Source organism: Culex quinquefasciatus, chromosome 1, assembly GCF_015732765.1.
Source record: "Culex quinquefasciatus strain JHB chromosome 1, VPISU_Cqui_1.0_pri_paternal, whole genome shotgun sequence".
Lineage (NCBI taxonomy): Eukaryota > Metazoa > Arthropoda > Insecta > Diptera > Culicidae > Culex > Culex quinquefasciatus.
In genome coordinates this window covers 34,890,431-34,909,628 of record NC_051861.1, presented here as the reverse complement: position 1 = coordinate 34,909,628, position 19,198 = coordinate 34,890,431, and the positions used below count along the sequence as shown (strand labels likewise).

The 19,198-nt window shown below is 44.5% G+C and overlaps 2 protein-coding genes across 3 annotated transcripts; one reads left to right on the top strand and one right to left on the bottom strand.

Moving 5' to 3' along the window:
- Nucleotides 1-621: 621 nt before the first annotated feature.
- LOC6039199 (oocyte zinc finger protein XlCOF6) lies at nucleotides 622-12,905 on the bottom strand. Its single transcript, XM_001848790.2, has 7 exons — nucleotides 12,884-12,905; nucleotides 11,118-11,979; nucleotides 10,925-11,057; nucleotides 10,804-10,861; nucleotides 1,971-2,234; nucleotides 1,744-1,903; nucleotides 622-1,660 (listed from the first exon to the last, which is right to left on the bottom strand). The coding sequence occupies exons 2-7, from the start codon at nucleotides 11,960-11,962 to the stop codon at nucleotides 796-798; spliced, it is 2,325 nt and encodes a 774-aa protein (XP_001848842.2). The 5' UTR covers nucleotides 11,963-11,979; nucleotides 12,884-12,905; the 3' UTR covers nucleotides 622-795.
- Nucleotides 12,906-16,460: 3,555 nt separating this feature from the next.
- Nucleotides 16,461-17,172, top strand: LOC6039200 (vesicle transport through interaction with t-SNAREs homolog 1B). Of its 2 annotated transcripts, XM_038266832.1 has the most exons (3): nucleotides 16,461-16,565; nucleotides 16,629-16,772; nucleotides 16,836-17,172. In XM_038266832.1, the coding sequence occupies exons 1-3, from the start codon at nucleotides 16,527-16,529 to the stop codon at nucleotides 17,040-17,042; spliced, it is 390 nt and encodes a 129-aa protein (XP_038122760.1). In that variant the 5' UTR covers nucleotides 16,461-16,526; the 3' UTR covers nucleotides 17,043-17,172. The 2 variants fall into 2 exon arrangements, with proteins under 2 accessions (XP_038122760.1, XP_001848843.1); XM_001848791.2 differs by lacking the exon at nucleotides 16,461-16,565 and having other exon boundaries at nucleotides 16,577-16,772.
- The last annotated feature ends 2,026 nt before the right edge of the window (nucleotides 17,173-19,198 follow it).

Genomic DNA, 19,198 nt, shown 5'->3' with positions numbered 1-19,198 from the left:
CTTTGCCAAAGTTTAGGTGCGATCGACAGGCCTGTTTCTCCGTCATTCTGTCTCGAACACTCAAGCGATCAAGTCGCAAATAAAGAACCCTTTACTTTAACCCAAGCCCGACTCAAGTTATTTCTTTATGAAAACATTTCAACACATTGAGTTGTTTCGATAGTAAACCTATTGTGACAACATTGGAAATCTGCCGAATAATTTTCGAATCGAAAGGAACCAAATCCGTGCCGATTCGATTTGAGGGAAGGAAGATATAAGTGTTTGAAATCTCACAAGTTATTTTTGGGCCGGCGGCCCGGGTATTTTGGAATGACACTCCAATATCGTCGTGTAAGACGTCCTACGTCAATACTTTTCCAAAGTTCTTCGTCATTTTGGTTATGCCTGTAGCAGTACCACTGCATCTATTTTCTTTAGTTCAGGAATTTTTCTTTCGAGCAAATTATAAACTGTTGTTTCTACAAGATAACTGAATATATTTTAAAAGCAAAACAATCATTAGTGGGGATCTGCACTGTGTTGTGCCATAATAATATTGACAATATACTGAAATTCTATCATTAAACGTGAACGTACACTTTAAAGATTGGACGTCGCCAATAACTTTTAAAATATTGATTCTAGTTTCAAATTAAAATATATTTATGCTTATAATTAGTACAACCAATTCACCAAAATATTTTAAACCTTAACTTGTAAACAAAGGCCACTTGATTTCCGGTGTCCCCGCCTTTGGAAGGATTTAATAATTGCACTTGTGGCGAATCTTCCCTTTCAAAACCCCCCCGACACTTACTTAGTCTTCAGCACGTTCATAATGACCTCGTCGACGGTGTGATTGTTGAGCAGCGTCTTGATGTTGTCGTCGTCCATCGTCAGCGCAAACAGAATCTTGGTGTTTTCCCGCATCCGGGTGGTCACATCGCCGCCCATATCTTCCTCGTCCCGGGCCGGCTTGTGGCCACAGCGAACGATTACGTTGCTGAGCACGTCCTCGACGGGGGCCTTGGGCCATCCAAACTCCTCGAGCATTTCCTCGTCGATGAGGAGACAAAGCAGCTCGGAGATTTTCTGTTTGAGCGAAGCGTCGCTCAGGAAGATGGGCACGGAATCGTCTTGCTTTTCCTTTTTGATTTTGGTCTTGCGGAAGTCACCGCCGTCGGAATCGGCGTTCGGCTTGCGCTTCTTGCGCTCCTTCGGCTCTTTGGCGACGACGAGGGTCCGCGCCGGCAGTACCACCATCGCCGGGACGACCTTCTCCTTAACCGCCGGAGGAGGAGGAAGAGGAAGGACAAACTCATTGGTTTTAATTCTTTTGGGCTTCTTCTCCGCAGGTTCCTTCTTCTTGGCCGGCTTCACCGTCACAACCTTCGATTTGATCTCCTTGGTCGGCGACGGAACAATGTCGACCACCTCGAGCATTTTGGTCTTTTTATTTTCCTCGGTTTTGACGGTGGCTGCTCCGGGAGCGCGTTCGTCGCTCGAGTTGATACGAACGATGTGAACCTCTTCCAGTGGGGTAATTTGGTACACCTCGCCGTCGATCTCGAGCACGTGCGGATCTTCCTCGACCTCGACCGGTGATGCCGCACCTTCGTCCGGAGTTATCTGTTCCGGTTTGGTATCTTCCGCTTCTTCCTTCATGTAGTACTCGTCGCTGCAAGCAAAATCGAAAATTAGTCGCGAACGTTGGCGGTGCGAATCACCCAACAATTGGCGCACTTGACGTGCGCTACCCACCGGTGCTTGCTTCTCATGTGCCGAGTCAGACAGTCCTTGCGCAAAAACTCTTTGTTGCAAATGGTACACTTTGCCGGCTCCTCAACGATGTGCACCTTAAGATGCGTGTTGAGCGCCGTCCGGGACACGAACCGTTTGCTGCACTCGGAGCATTCAAAGTCTGCAATTTGTTTAAAAATAGTCAAAAATAGAATTCTAAACAAATCCTTAAGCCCCCGCAAACTCACTCTTAATTTCGGCGTGCGTGTCCTGGTGGCGCTGCAGATCCTCCTTGCGCACAAACTCCTTCCCGCAGGTGGGGCAGGGCAACATCTGCTCCTGCTTGTGCACGAACTTGACATGCTCGGTAAGGCGCGTTCGGCGGCTAAACGTTGCCCCGCACTGTTCGCAGTCGAAGCCGCCCTCGCCCGTGTGGTTGAACATGTGCGAGCGTAGCTGGGAAGCCTGGATGAAGCCCTTGTGGCAGATTGTGCACTCGTGGGGTTTTTCGCCTGTGGATTATTAAGACATTTGCGATTTGTCTCGAGAAGTCGGGGAAATATGCCCATTTTAGGCCGTGTTTGAATGATGCTGGATAATCTGGATTGTTCCTTGAAATTCACTAAAACCAAGTACACCAACGAGTAGAGCAACTTTTTGTAAACATTTCTGTTTATTTTCACTTTTATTAAAAGTAATGCTATTCCTTTTACAAGCATTTAAAAAAAATATTTCAAAAATGCATTCTAATCAGTCGAGTGCATTGGGCCACGCCCATTTTTCTATTTTCAGCTTAGTTCTTTTTTTCTTCCAGCGCTCTTTTGGGTCTGCTTAGTGCTGCCAAAATTGATGAAATTTTAAGCGAACACTCACGAAAAGTAGCATTTATAGCGAAAGTTTCCTGGCAGCACTTGCTCACTCTAACAGGCGCTGCACCAGCATGTTGGTGGTGTTGGTGGCCACCCTTTGTTCTTTATTTGCCTTCGCTCCTCGCTCGGTTTCCTTCAGCCTTCGATTGGAATGGGTAGTCAAAATTGAAACGTCAAAAGACTTAGCGCGTTTGTTTTTTTGATGGCGCTTGCTAATTATTTACATTTTTCGGGATTATTTTTCAAGTGAGTGACTAAGTAATGGTCAAAAGAACATGTTGCCGGTAGTTGAAAGCAATTTTATATCTTAAGCGCTTTGAAATCGGCGATTTCGTTAAGCAGTTAACCTGTGATCTTGCGTGTGGATGTGTGTGCCACCAAAATGATGAGAAATGGTCTCGCAAAATAGAAATTATGATCAAAAGTGCATTAAATTTGATCTTTTTGGCCAGTAAATGGCATAAATTTGCGTGCTTACTCGAGGCGGTGCTGTTGCTGGTAAGTTTATAGCCTAAATAGTATTTTTGGAGCTTAAATCGAGCATCAAACTCTCCATGTGACGAAGATAGGTGTTTGATTAGAAAGGGTATATTTCCCCTAGAAAAAGGTGCGATAGCACGAGATCTCAAAGTCATTCACAGCTCGTACGGTTGAATTCTACCGAATTTTTGTTATGCAATTCGATACTTTTACCATATTTTAAGACTTTAGGAAAGTAATCCAAATACACTCAAACCCCGATGGTTTGACACCAACTGTTGTCAAACGAACGGAGTCACTTTTTAGTTTGACACCCCTTTTACACGGAGTTCACACACACTGCCAAACGATTGTTGTGATAGTGTGCGTGAGCGCTGTGTAAAAAGTGACAGTTCGTCACTTTTTAGTTTGACTTTGACCAACCAACGGGGTACAAATTAAAAAAGTGTCAAACGAAAAAGTTACCAACCACCGGGGGTTGAGTGTACCCCGTTGGTTGGTCAAAGTCAAACTAAAAAGTGACGAACTGTGAGAGTGACGAACAAATAGGAGAGTCCAGGTACCCCAACGGAACCCGGAATATATCCGGTAAAAATGGACCATGTTTGCCCCCCATCTGACAGTTCAAAATATAGAAAATCTGGATCTTTTGCTACCGGAAGCATCAAAATTGGTCAATTCTACCAAAAGTCATGAGATTTTTAAGAGTTAGAGTGTTAAAAACGTTACTTGATCCACCTTTAGGTGGTTGATGCCTTCCTCATATTTATTTAACATTTTTATAATTGATATTTAGTATTATTTACTTTTGTGGTCCCGTTTACATTGTTATGATTGGATTGAACTAAACGGCACAGCCCTATTTTTTTTATAAAATATTTATTCAGTCATTTGTAAAAGCTAATTACATGATGAATTCTAGATTTCATTTTCCAAGTGAAAATTAAGGGAATCTACATCAATCTGATTATTACATTGATTAATAAAGTTGATGTAATTGATGAAAAGTTTCATCACTTTGTGTTTCACATCTCGTCGTAATCTTCGTAGTTCTGGTTGAGCAAGGCTGTTGAAGCTGGTGGTGCCATTCATCCCCGCCGCTGCAAGGTGGCGTTGGAGCGTTCTCCACGCACCGGCCACTCTGGAACAAGTGCTGAATTTGTGTTGTAGATCTTCTCGTTGCGCACCACAGTGTGCGCAGTTCGGTGTGTTGACGATGTTCATCCGATGGAGCAGCTCCCCGTGAGTGGTTTTCTTGTTCACCAGTAGGAAGTACCAGCTTCTCTCAGCTGATTTTAATTTCTTGGAGTTGATGTTGCGCCATATCAGCTTCCAGTCCAGGGTAGGATCGCTCGACATGACTTTTGGTGTTGCCACTTGCTGAAGGAGGTTCGTGTGAACACCCGTCGCAGTGGCGTTGTTGATCAGCTGTTCAGGCAGGTAGGCAATCTCCTGGCAGACTACCTTGAGACATGGGCAGTCAGTTGGTATCCTGTGCAGGTCCGGAGGGTTCTGGATGCGCTGCATGAAGGTCTTGTAGAACGGTGTGCTGTTGCTCTCCTGTAGGTGTCTGTTGGTCAGCAGTGCTCGACATTTGAAGTAAGGCAAGTGGAGCTTGAGACCGCCTCCCTCGATGGGGAGCGCCAGTTGATGCATTGGCACTCTTGCCTGGTGGCCGTGCCACAGGTAGCTGCCCATAATGGAGGTAATCTTGGCGATGTGAACTTTGTAGGGTGCAAGTACCGAGGAGAGATACCACATCTTCGATGTGATGAAAACGTTCAGTAGCGTGACTTTTTGATGCAGTGTTAAACTGCGCATCCTGTGAAGCCAGATCAGCTGTCCCATTTTTGTGATCAAGGTGTCCCAGTTCTTGTTGATCATCTGGCGTAGAGAGTTCAGGTAGATCACTCCGAGGACCTTAACCGATTCGCTCGATTGTATCCACGGCAGCGCAAGTCTGTTTCGATCGTTTATGTGACCCACATCGATGGCCGTCGTCTTCCGTAGGTTGAGCATCGCACCGGAGCATCCTTCGAAGTCACGAAAGAGACCCTAACCTGCTCAGCTTTGTCAGCGTTGGTGGTGATCATGCTGATGTCGTCGGCGTAGGCGACGACAAGATCGTGAGGTCCGTCACAGATACGCTCCATTCTCGCTAGCAGTGGATGCAGGTAGATAGCAAACAAGTGCATTGCGAGAGGGTCACCCTGTCTAACCGATCTCTGGATAGGAAAGGCAGCAGAGAGGTGTCCGTTGATGAGAATCCGAGAGGTGGAGCGCTCTCCGATCCTCTCTAGCAGATTCACCAAATCGGGGTTGAGACCAAGCGAGTTCATTGTGTGATAGAGGAAACCTCTATCAACACGGTCAAAGGCACTGGAGAGGTCGAACGATACCAACTTCCCAGAGAGTCGTTGGCTGCGTAGTTGTGCGATGCGGTCTTTGAGCGAGAGAGTTGCTTGGTAGATGTTTCTGTCTCCGTTCGAGCATTTCTGGACAGGGCTGATTATGTCGTGTTCGCGCAAAACACGATCGACTCTCGCTTTCAGGATTCTGGCCAGCAACTTGTAGTCGTAGTTGAGCAGCGATATAGGGCGGTATGCAGTGATGGAGTTTCCAGCTTGTTTTTTCTTCACCAGGACGATCACACCGTTCACGAACTCTTCGGGGATGTCACCACGAAGCGCCTCGTTCAGCAGCAGATTCAGCTCTCGGTGAATGATGTCGAATGTGCGTACGTAGAACTCTTTGGGAAGACCGTCGGACCCTGGGGACTTCTTCGATGAGCTGGATTTGATCGCCTCGTAAATTTCCGCTGTTGTGATTTCCTCCATGCAGGCATGATTAGAGATGCTGTCTGGTGGAACCACCCTAGCGCAGTCGAATTCGGGATTTGCTCGCGTCTCTCCTTCTGCGTACAGGTTTCGGTAGTAGTTGACCACGTGCTCTTGGATCTCATCTGAACTCTCCAGAGAGGCGCCAGCGTCGTTCGCCATGCTCTCGATGATCGTGCGTTTCCTCGTTCTCTCTCCAAGCTGGAAGGTTGACAACGGCTCGCCAGCTACGTGAGTATCGTTGATACGCACAAACAGCTGAGTGAACTGCTTCTGTAGTAGAAGCAATTGGGACTTGATGCGGTTGATGGAGGTCAGCATGTCTGGATTGTGCAGGTACGCGCGATACGCCTGGTGAAGCTGCGCGTAGAGATGCTGCTGTTTTCGAGTGAAGTCATCAAACGCCTCCTTAGACTTCCATCTAAAGAAGGACTTCATTTTTGGTTTCGCGAGGCGCAGCCACCACTGCATCCAGGAGTTGTAGCTACGGCGTTGTCGCGTCCAATAGTTCCATTTTTGTTGAAACTCCTCGATCGTTTCGTCTGTCAAGACGTACGGCCGGAGTGACCAGAAACCCATACCATGCGCTCGACCTTGGTTCGGTAAGCACAGGCGGGTTGTCAGCGACATGTGGTTTGTGAATGAGCAGGCACTCAGGTAGGCTGTACGCAGCTGATCCCGCAGGTTCGAGCTCACGTACACACGATCAATGCGAGAGGCCGAGTTGTGTGTTATGTAAGTGTGTTCGACCCGAGTCCCATGTAGTGCTTCCCATACATCCTTCAGTCGAGTCTGTTGGACAGTGTTTTTGAGAGCAAGGCTGTGGTTTCCCTCTCCCGTAGCGTCTCTTGCGTTGATCACCGAGTTAAAGTCCCCGGCTAAGATAGTGTAGTTGGTTTGGTGTCGCAAGAAGTGAGCTAGTGTGGTGTTAAAGAAGGTCTCCCTGTGTGTACGTTGTTGGCTTCCAGAGGGCGCGTACACATTCACCAGTGTAACCGACCCTTGCAGGCGTAGGGCGATTACTCTGGAGTCCACGCTCTTTTCAACGTTCGTGTACTTGATGTGGTGTTTGAGAGCCACTGCTGTGCCCCTCCGATTGTGATCAACATTGCTTATGACTGTGTACCCAGGGATAATAAGCTCGTCGCTGTACACTTCTTGCAGGAAGAGTATGTCGAGATCGTGTGTGCGTGTGAAGTTGTGTAGGGCGTTAATTTTGTTTTGATTGGAGATAGTGTTGATGTTAAGTGTACCAATATTAAAGCTTTGATAATCCATTGTGTTAAGGGAAATTAGGGGTGTGTTGGTGTTTACGTGCTGGTCTTTGGTTTCTTCGGGGGACGGCCTCTCGGACGCTTACCCGATGCAGATGACGTAGAAGATCCATCGGATTCCTCTGCGCCGTCACCGTCTTGTGGAAGTGTGAGTGGTGTCTTGAACACGCATAGTTGGTCGCCGTCGCGGATTATGGTCTCCTGCAGGATCGGTGTCGTCTTCTGGAGCATATCAGCGAGGCCGCTGCCGCCGCCGCTGCTCCCGCCGTCTTGAATGATGATCCCGGGCTTCGCAGCAAAACCGCTGCCTCCGCCACTGCTATCATCCCCTTCGGTGGTCATCTCGAAGTTCTCTGCATCGGTGTGTGTGTTGTCGCCATCACAGTCCATGCCGGTGTTGTCCTCAACGAGAACTGCCGGCACGAAACGGGGTGAAGGTTTGGTCATGAGGGCATCAGCGTAGGACGACTTGCCGGTTGGTTTCTTGGCATCTTTGAGGCGCTCGTTGACGCTCACTTTCTGCAACAACAGCTTCTTGTTCTGCGTACAGGGGATGCCACTGTGACTGTATTCGCCGCAGTGACGACAGGTGGTCTGTTGCCCGATGTAGGTGACGTATGTGTGTTGGCCCTCGATCGAGATGAATGACTTGATTTGGTGCTTCAAGATCATCTTCACCTCGCGAACGCCCGTCTTGAGTCCTGCGAGCTCATATTTCTCCTCCCACACCAGCTCGCGCACGGACAGGATCTCGCCATACGCAGACATGAATTTTTTGACCTGATCGTTGGTGATCTCTTCGGGTAGGTCGTGTAGGCGGACGTCAACGGCCCCATCTTCCATCTGGATTTTGATGGTGTACTTCTTCCCATCAATCTCGAACGCGTGCTTGTTGTTGTGCTGCAGGACAGTTTGCTGGGCTGTGGCGAGGTCCACACACTTCACAAACACACACCAAAAGTAGTGGTTGACTTGGAGACGTTCGATCTTTTCTTTGGGAATGCCCAAGGTCGTCTTGACGAAGTGATGGATTTCTTCAAAACGCGGTTTTTTTCGGAAGACTAGCGAAGTCGATTTTGAACGTGTTTACGCGGCGTATTGTCGAGCTCATCTTGCTAGATGTAGCAGGTCGGTGCTTTTGCAATAAACTTAGCCCGTAGGTACGGGACAGCAAAAACCAAGCCGATTACAGTCTTTTGGAACGCACTTTTTTCTAAAGACTGTAGAATGCGTCTGCTCTCTCTGAGAGGTGAACGCTGACTACCCTATTCGTCGATCATAAACTGTCATTTTCATATATTGTACTGAATCACCCTGTACAATCGAATTTTAAAAACAAATGAAAAAAACCCGATTTAATCCCACCTGGGGTGAGATAGAGCCTTTCTTACTAAAGAATATAACAATAGTAGAACTTCTTCTTTAAATTCATAACAACGACTTTGTTTATTTATAACGTCAGTACAAAAGAAAGTCTAATGATGAAAGCAAAGTATTATAAATGATATGCTTTCCAAAAGAAATAAAAAACGCAATTTTCACCAAAAGAATATTTGTAATCGTTCATATTCTTAATCAAACAAGAGTTTATGACAAACGCGAGCATAGCAAGCTTCTCATGCGTCACTGACAACGCACACCGCGGCATTGAAAACTTTGAAAACGATATAAACGATGAAAAGCTTAGAAAGCTCCTATTAGAATCCAATGAACTCTGTTAAATAAACTTACGAAATCACGACAAAATGAAGCAAAAGGCGATTTTGGGAGCACACGAGAAACAAATTGCTTGTAGCGGGATGAATGTCCTAAGTCACAAAAGTTTTTGTATAAACATTGGACAGTTATAAAAAAACGGACAGGGCAAAAGAAACCGAAAAGCTACGATATCTTACATGTTGTAGGAAACATCGGTAGATAAGCTACTACAAAACGAGTATAAGTCGAGCCACAAAATATATGCGCCAAAATATTTCCGCGCCAGTATTCGAAGCTCAACTTAACAACTTGTAGACTTGGCGACGAGGCGTCGAAAATCGATGCAGTGTGATTTTTTGACGATTTTTCCGATGAAAATTCATGCTGAATCGTAATATTTACGAAGATGAAAATGACGTCCAGCCATAAAGTAAAACCTATACCTTTCTTTAGTAAGAAAGGCAAAACTTATCAGGTTTTACAGCGTGACGTCATTTGACAGCTCGTATGCACTGTTTACATGGTCTTCGTCGATTGTCGACGAATTTCCCCGAACAAAATCGACGACCGCATCGAACTGTGCTAAGTCCATGTAAACAGTGCACTCTTTTCTAACCTCCAAATCGAGTCGGCGTAAAATCTAATAAGGTTTTACGCCGACTCGATTTGGAGTTTAGAAATTTGACAGCTTGGTTGCACTGTTTACATTTTTTTTTGCACGTGTGTTCCATTGAAAATGTGTGTGTGTGTGCGCTCGTGACGTCACGCTGTAAAACCTAATTGGAAGTAGATTGAGGTTATGTCGTCCATCGAATGAGGAAGTAAAATGTCGGTCCCGGCCTTGGTTGTTAGACCGTTAAGTCATTCCAGGTGAAAGAGTCGTCTCCATGCCATAAGTACAAACAACGCACCAAACCAAGCCTACTCCGGTGGAATCGCTGGCGGCGGTTGGACTCGCAATCCAAAGGTCGTCAGTTCAAACACTGGGGTGGAAGGTTCCTTGGAGTAGAAAGAGGTTTGGGTGCTCTCCCCATTCAAGCCTTCGGACTCCTAGGTTCGAGCAGAAACTTGCAACAGAGACCACAAGAGACCCGGGGTCGTTAATGTGGATGGTTAGATTTTTTTGAGGTTATGTCGATTCAGACCATTTTTTTAAACTGCTTGTAATTTTAGATCGGCAAGTCAGATCTGAAATATTCTTAATCCACAAGAAAGGTCATTTCAGAACCTTTCTGAAAATATATAATATGGCAGGTTTTCTCTGCAAAACCACCCTTTTATGCAAATTATGAAAAATTTTATGCAGCAGTTTTTGAAGCATAACTTTTGATGTGCTTGACTAAATCTTATAAATTTCAAAGGGGACTTATGGTACACCAAGTCGAATCAAATGGGGCCAATACGGTCAAAATCAGTTCAGCCAGCGATGAGATACTCCAGTGACATTGATTCGGTACACATGTCTACATACAGCCAAACACACAGACATTTGCTCAGCTGGTGATTCTGAGTCGATATGTTCAAATGAAAATAGGTCTAGGAGGTCTAACTAAAAAGTTATTTTTTCGAGTGATTCGAGTGCCTTCCCTCAGTAAGGCGAGGAAGGCAAAAATGTGAAAAATGCTAACGAAATGTGAATCGAATATTCAAACTCTTCTTTCCCCATACGATACCAAAACATCCTGTCACTTGCACTGTCTTGAATGAAGGCATGACTGGTATTTACTGAATATTGTTTTGTGACTTAGTCTAGCATGTTGCGTTGCAGACCCTTTCCCTAACTGGAACGTAAAATTCAAGTAGGTACCAACAATGCATCATTATCGTTTTTATGGATTGAAATCGCATCAGAAATAGAGCTCTTAGGACCAAGTTCTTTGTCAAAATTCCAAGTTGAGACCCCGATTCCTCCTCGCAACTTACCAGTGTGAGTTTTGCGATGTCTGTTCAGCGTTTCCCGAGCCGCAAACGTAGCCGAGCACTAGAAGAAAGACAATTTAAGAACAATAATGCTACAACTTATCTAGTTCATGTTGCTTCATACCTGATCGCAACGATAGGGACGCTCGCCGGTGTGGCTTCTGCGGTGCTTCCTCAACGCTCCCGTTGACGGGAACGACTTCGTACACAAGTCACACGGAAACGGCTTCTCTCCAGTGTGAGTACGGATGTGGATGCTGAAAAGATTAGTGATATCAGTAAAAAAAAATCTCTGAAACTGATTTCGGGCTACTCACTTCAACAGCGATGACCCGTAGAACGACTTGGGACAGTACGGACACTGGTAGTCGCGCTTCCGGTTGGCCTGGCCCATGTGGAACCGCAAATGCTCCCTCAGATTGTCGAGCCGGGCAAACTCCTTGCCGCACACTTCGCACGGTTGCATATGTTTCGGATTGTCGCCGCAGTTTGAATGGTTCAAGTGGCGCTCCAAGTGGTACTTCCGGGTAAAGTCCTTGCTGCAGCGCAAGCACGAAAACGGCTTGCCCTCGCTGTGGGTCAGCAGATGTTCGTTCAGGACCTTGGCCGACGAGCACTTGGAGTTGCACTGCGGACACGCGAACGTGTCGTCCTCGGCGTGAACCGACGCCAGATGGCGCTCCATGTACTCGTACGCCTTGAACGACTTTGGGCAGAGCTTGCACCGGATGTGGCCAGTGTGGGCGGTGGAAATGTCCTCTCCGCAGCAGTAGCACGGGTTCTCCGGGTTCGGATCGCAGTACTTGAAGAACTCCTCGCCGGGCTTGGCCCGGGTGGCCGCTTTCCGCTCTAAATCCAACACGTCCTCTTCGGGTGGACCGGATTGCGCGTCGCAGACATCCTTCTTGTGCCGAGCCAAGCCGTTGGCCGTGGCGAAGGCCTTCTGGCACACGGTGCACGTGAGGCCCGGCGTCATGTTGATGATCAACCGCCCGTCGTCGGTCTCCACCAGATGGGGTTCGGAGTTTTGCTCGGCCAACGTTTCGCCCTCGAGCGCTCCGCCGTCTCCGTCGCCAGCCTGGGGGATGAACTCCATCTCGACGTCCTCCTCGCCATGTTTGGTCACGCTAAGGCGAAATTTTTCCGACTTCTTTCTGGACATTCTTGGGGGCGGAGAGTCTGCAAGAGGAGACGAAAATTCAAAACTTAAGCTATCACTAACTTGTTCAATTCAATTCATATTTGTGATGGAGTTACTATAATTTAAGATCTACATTTTATTTTATTTTTCGTGCGGTAGAGCCACCGAAATTTGCTGTCTGCTTTTCACCACAGTTGGCGCACTTGACGCGCGCTTTCCTCCCAGCTGCACCTTACGGGGAAGTGGGTCTCGCCGCACTGGAAGCACCGCGGGGTGGGACATTGCTGTTTCTGGAGCCTTTGAATCGTCACGTCACAAATAATCCGTCCACGATCGAAGTACAGGAGGTACAAAGTGTAGGTACTTGTTACCGTTGCGGATCTCAATAGCACCTTTATCTCTCGAGGCTTAACTTTGACGTCCGCCAGATGTCTCTACAGGTCGAAAACCGAACGGTCGCGATATCTCTAAAGCACGATGGTCACTGGGATTTTCTTGACAGGGTAAAATGTGAAGAATTTGAAGTTTCGTAACCCCGAAAACCTTCCCAACTCGTCGCAATTCAGTTGTATCACTTTCACTGTCGATTTGCTTATTTTCAGACTGGGGCTGACCGGAAGTACTTCCGAATACTCAGGACCCATCAAACCAAACTCACCCTCATCATGAGGACATTTACTAAATATCTATAAATTACGTAGCTCTTTGTCATTCCGGTTATGTCTACGGCATAAGTACCTTTTTTCAGGCCCTCGCTATTTTACGCCTCAAGTGCAATCCCGATAAGCTTATCCTCCTTCATCAACAGAATGCATTCAGAATTCTGTCCATCAGAAAAAAAGAAAGCCAGAAACCGCCACACCCCCGGAGCGCCACAACCCGCATTGCGTTCAGCGTGAAGTCTAAACGCCGTAGTAGGCCAGCACGACGACGGCCCCCCACCTTTTTGAAGCAGCAAAAATGGCGATTTCCAACTCAGCCCGAGGCCTCCTCTGATCTACTTGTTGCGTCGTCGTTTTGGGATGGGGTTTCGAAAATAAATGGGGTAAAAATGTAAACAACGCGCCTTTTTCGACTTACTTGCGGTTGAAAATGATAATTTGAAGATAACTAAACACTTAGAACACTTATTTAGGACATTTGACGCCCCAAATAACCGAAGCAACTAAATGTTAAACTAGAAATTAAAATAAAACTTGACTCACTGGGGCAAAATGAGGAAAAGAAACTAATCAGCGAGCGCAACGCGTTCCGTCACTACGATCATGGGGAGCGCAGTGTGGGTGCGAGCGAGATGGAACCACTGCTTCACTGCTTGTTGCCGCGTGACAGGCGTTTTGTTTGATGTTTCGCGATGACAGCTTTTTCGGGAGCAGTGGTGCCAGGTTGATTCAAGTTTGTTTGTAGCGGGGAGTTTTGACGTAGGACTACGTGCTAGAAAACTAATTTAAATTTATTTTACCAAAAAGGTTTTCTTTTTTTACATTCCTATAAACATATGAAAAAATAGCTTTAAAAATCTGGATTTTTACCAACACTGCGTAATTGGGCAAATGTCGAAGTTTAAACAATCCAAAAGTCGTCAGTTCGAATTACGGGGTGGATTGGAAATTAATAAGAATATGATAAAAAAAACAAACAAGCTCACAAACAAACAAACTTTTTGACAGTTTGGCAGTTGCCTGCTTTGTTTGTTTGCCTGCACTGCCCATGTTCGCATAAATGTCCCATATGCATTTTCAGCAAAATAAGAAAACGGGCTTAGAAATTTAAAAAAATGATTCTCATGCTAGGTTAATTGGTTGAAAATTGTGGAAAATAAAAATGTTAAAATGTTCAAATTCAACTGTTGTGAGACTTGCGAACAATTTTAATCAATGAAAACAGTGTACGAGGCCAGGGTTATGGTAATCCATCGAAAATTTAGCGCATTACCTAGGGGACAATCCATAAACCACGTGGACACTTTTTTTGAACTCTCCATTCGTGGACAATTGTCCATACAAAAAAAAGTGTCCACGTGGTTTATGGCTGGTCCCTAGTCAAATTGGTAAGTTCAGAACATAATATTCCTAAGCAGGGATGGAATAATCGTAAAAAAATCACTCCCGAAATTCACCAAGAAAATCAATCTGCTGATGATTTTTTTTGTTAATTTTCATGTCTGTACTTTGTTTACACTCATTGCCCATCTACTCTCAAACCACGATGGTTTGACACCAACTGTTGTCAAACGAACGGGGTCACGTTTGACACCCCTTTTACATAGAGTTCACACACACTATTAAATGTTTGTTTTGATAGTGTGCGTGAACACCGTGTAAAAAGTGACAGTTCGTCACTTTTTAGTTTGACTTTGACCAACCAACGAGGTACTAACTAAAAAAGTGTCAAACGAAAAAGTGACCAACCACAATGTGACAGGCCATTTTTCGACTTGAGACGTTACACTTGCAAGTGTAGTAGGGAAAAAGATATTCCGCCGAATAATGAAGGTGATGATTTTTTTTTCGATTTCTTTTATCGATCTTTCGTGCTCCATCCGGATTTTTTTTCTCTTGATGAACGTTCAAAAAATTTCTTTTGATGATGATTATTCCATCGCTGTTAACAGGTGCGACACATTTGTGAACATTTTCACGATGGGACTCATATTTGAACATATTTCAGCTGGGACAAGCAAACTTGCGGTTAAAAATCAGTTTTTTGGAACAAAGTGGTAAATATTATTAGTGCAGCTTAAAGAAATACACACGGAGGATCGGCATTACACGAAATTCAGTTCAGGTACGATTACATACTTTCTTGTAACAGGGGTCGAACTGGATTTCGTGTAAAATTGAAATTGAAACGTTTCACCCGTTTCACCGGTTGGAAAATTGCATACATGCGGGCGTATTTTCATTTTGTTTCGGATTTTTATTTATTGATTATTAATTTGAAATAAAAACTGGCGCATCAAATATTTTTTTATTATATTCTAAATTGTTTACAATTATTTTAACCATTTCACAATAGATAAATTGATATTTTTGCTGAAATTCTAGTTGACACACTCCGCTCCCAGGTCATGGCGTAATTTTTGTTGCAGGCAGAAGCCACGGCAATGCCCATCCGGATCCACAACCCTGACGGATGTCACGGAAACTCAGCGATACAGGCAACAACTCTTTCCCGTCCAAATTTCTCCAGATTTTCAATCCGGATCGATCGTTTTTTGGAGCACTAAGTCGATGATGTTGATAAGACTTGGAACGGCTTTCGGGTTGACCTTCAGTAGAAAATCCGGTCTTCAGGAACATCGGCCGAGGATCGTGTCAACGAACTATAAGGGCTCTGCTCGCGAAGTCGGACCTTCTTTTCCCCGGATCGGGAACAACGGATTTTCCGAGTTGATTGTTGAAGCATATTAGTTGCCACAACAGGTTGGGGGAGCAAGAGGAAGCCATCAGTTGTTCTTGATGAGGACCCGGAGTTCAACACCTCCGTTGGCTGTTTATTTTGGGAAGGGCGGTCGATGTTTCCTGGCTGGGATAAGAGCGCCACCGCCACCTAGGCGTGCCCGAACCGGGAGTTCCCGATCATGGAAGCGCATCCGGGCCTGGGAGCTAATGAATCCTTGGGACGGGATTCGATTTCGAGCACTTCGTCCTCCTTCGAGAAGGATACGGATTTGGCCGCCTTACCGTCCGAGTTCATGTGGTCAAAGCTGCGCCGTCGCGAGGAGAGCGTCTGTTCGTCACCTGCCCTGACCACCTTGGCAGGGATCTTCTTCACCGGAATGACGTTCTGGATTTGGGAGGAGTCGGCGGGTGGGTTGTTGCTGAAAAAGTTTAAACGTTAGTGAGGCAGCATGATTTTTGACCAAATCATCAACACTTACCGGGGACTTCTTCAGTATCCCGGCGGGCGCTTCGTCACTCTGCTTTCTCTTTTCGGTTGCTCTTCTCGCCCAGCCGCGAAAAGATTGAACAGCCGCCGCCGCCGAAACTGTCACTCTTCTTCCCAAGCGCCTCGATATTCTTGTGACCTTCACTAAGTCCCGATTTGACAGCGGGTGAAATGATTCTGCCGATTCTTCTTAAATTTTCTAAGTCCAAAAGTTACATCTTTTGCAGTTCGGACCCCTGAACTGGAAAAGATGTAACTTTTACACTTTTTGCAGTTCGCATTTTACATCTTTTTCAGTTCGAGGGTTGAAACTAGTCGGTGGTGTAAAATCGAACTGCAAAAAGTGTAATGCTGATTCTCCGTGCAACAAACGAAGACATTTATGCGAATATGGGCAGTCAAACCTGTCAAACCCAAAAAAGTGCGAGTTTGTTTGTTTGTTTGCCATAGTCTAATACCTCCTTTAGGTATCAAAAGAGGTTCGGGTAGGAATCTAGTTTCGAGTAGGAATCTCGTAAAAGAGAACTTTAGAGCGAACAATTTGATTGTTGATAAATTAATAAGATTTTAGAAATTGTGTATACAAAATAAAATTTAATATTTAATTTTAGGCCTTTTGTACAAACATAAAACCTGCAGATTTTTGTCAGATGTCAGTCCTTCTGTCATTTTTTGTTGTTGTTTTTGTTTATTTATGATTCGCCCTTCTCCCGAAGAACCCTTTGTGAACAGCGTAATTAAATTTATTTATTTAACTGAAAATCAAAACTGAATCCATTTGCCAACTTTGTTACAGCAACAACCAAAAATGGGCGATTTCAACTGGGACGACCACAACCGGCAACAGGTTCTGCAGGGCCGCCAAATCCTGGAGCGAACATCGGCCAGTTTGGCCCGCTCGAACCAGATCGCAATCGAAACCGAACAGACTGGCCATGAAGTGAGTGATTGCCCCCAGCGTATTCAAATTCCAAGTTGATTTGAACCCCCTCTATCGCCGTAGGTCATAAGCGAGCTGGAAGTCCAGCGGGAATCGCTGCTCCGGAGCCAGCGGCGGCTGGAAAATGCAAACGACGGACTGTCCAAGTCGAGCTCGATAATGAGGGCGATGCACCGGAACGTGCTGTATAATAAAATGATTCTGATAATGATTATTGTGATGGAGGTTATTATTCTGATTGGCATGATCTATCTCAAGTTTTTGCGCTAGTACGGAGGACGTTCGGGCAACGAGTTGGACGTGCACCATTCCTGGAATTTTTTTTATTCTTCGTTAACCAAAGCTATGATATCTATCTATAAATATATTCGTATATTCGGAATTTTTAATACACTTTGAATTGTTAGTTTTATTTTGATGGTGTTTTGAAAGAATTACTTTCAGAATTGAATAAAACAGTCTTTCTAATCTAATCTTATCTAATCAGACCCTAGCGCAGCCAATATTTCGAAGGGATCCTGGAGAGTGCCTTAGGTTAGATGACGCCTAGCACTCTTCTTGTCATTTATTAACATTTGAGCAACTCTCTACGAAATCGGCCGATTTCGACCATTTTTATTTTTTGTATTTGTTGATTCGACTTTAACTTTGTGGGAGCCTTCCCTATGACCAAATAAGCTATTTTGCGTCATTGGTTCACCCATACAAGTCTCCATACAATTTTGGCTGCTGTCCATACAAAAATGGTATGTAAATATTCAAACAGCTGTAACTTTTGAGTGAATTTTCTGATCAATTTGGTGTCTTCGGCAAAGTTGTAGGTATTGTTGAGGACTTTTGTAAAAAAATAGGTACACGGAAAAAATTGTAGATTTTTTTTATCAATTTTTTTTTACTAAAACTCAATTTCCCAAAATACGTATTTTTTTTTATTTTCGAGATTTTTTGATATGTTTTAGGGGACAAAAATCCGCAACTTTTGAGGCATAGAGAAACATGGTCAAAAAATCTGCCGCCAAGTTATGAATTTTGATAAAAACAGTGATTTTTGGAAAAAATCGAAGTTTCATGCAAAAACAAGTTTGACATTATTTTTGCCTTCCTCACCTTACTGAGGAAAGGCTATAAAATCACTCGAAAACTGAACTTCTCAATTAGACCTCCTAGACCTACCTTCATGTATACCTATCGACTCAGAATCGAATTCTGAGCAAATGTCTGTGTGTGTGTGTGTGTGTAGGGATGTGGGTCTGTGCACCAAAAAATATGCACTCGATTATCTCAGCACTGGCTTAACCGATTTGGACCGTTTTGGTCTCATTCGATTCGTCTTGGGGTCTCATAAGTCCCTATTGAAAATTATGAAGTTTAGTAAAGTACTTCGCAATTCGCAATTTTCAGTGTAAGAACGGGCCTTGACCGATCTTATGCACCAGGTTCCCGACGAACACGCACTGCCCTTACACCTACATCTCACCCTTGCTCTGAGTCAGTACGAGCAGCACGCTAGAACACGCTTTGAGTGTTCGTGCCAGGCATGCACACCTTCTTTTCCGGTTACGCATTTTAACTCGGCCGGGGGTGGTACATTACGTAGGGTTTGATGTAAGTATAAGCGCCTAACCATTCAAAGTGTGCCTATCAATTTTCATTAAAGCAAAAACTGTTTTATTTTTAGTTTGAATTCAAAAACTAGTTGTTATTGTTTTATTTACTGTGTATTGTTTTCTCCTGAAATATTCCCTAATGTTAAGTCGTGTTTATCTGTTGCTATTTCTTTTGTCGCGGTGTTTTGTTACAATTTTGGTCCTAAGCATGTTATAAAAGTTTACCAAAAGTACAATAGTAATGTTTGTGTTAATCCTTTAATCATTCCATAAATTGAGTAAGGGCTCCAACCTTGCTTAAGAAATAGGTGAAGTTTCAAAACAATGGACAGTGAAGAAAATATACTATGTAAAGAATCAAAAGTTAAAGAAAGATAGTAATTTATGAAGTAGATAAAGAAATTAACAATAGTTAATAAATAGAGGTAACAAACAAGCTTAGATTGTATTGAGGGCAATTTACAGGGAAGATGAGAAATTATTCAAATAGATAAATAAAGAAAAGGCACATGATAAACAAAATTGACATCGCTGCCAAATTAAGGGAAAGCAGACAGTTTGTTACAGCAGCATCAATTGGTAACATAGAGTGGAAAAGCGTTGAGAAATAAGAGAATCAAATAAGTAAAATCGAAATCAAACGGAGGATAGTAAGCAGAAGCCGTTTTAGAAAATCAGTGAAACAAAATAAACAGAAGATTGCTGTTAGCTGAAATGGAAAGAAGAGAAACCCCGTTCTGCGATGCTCAGGTACATCCACAGCAGTTGACTCAACATACTGCGAATCAAAACAATACCGTCTACAATCACAAATTACTT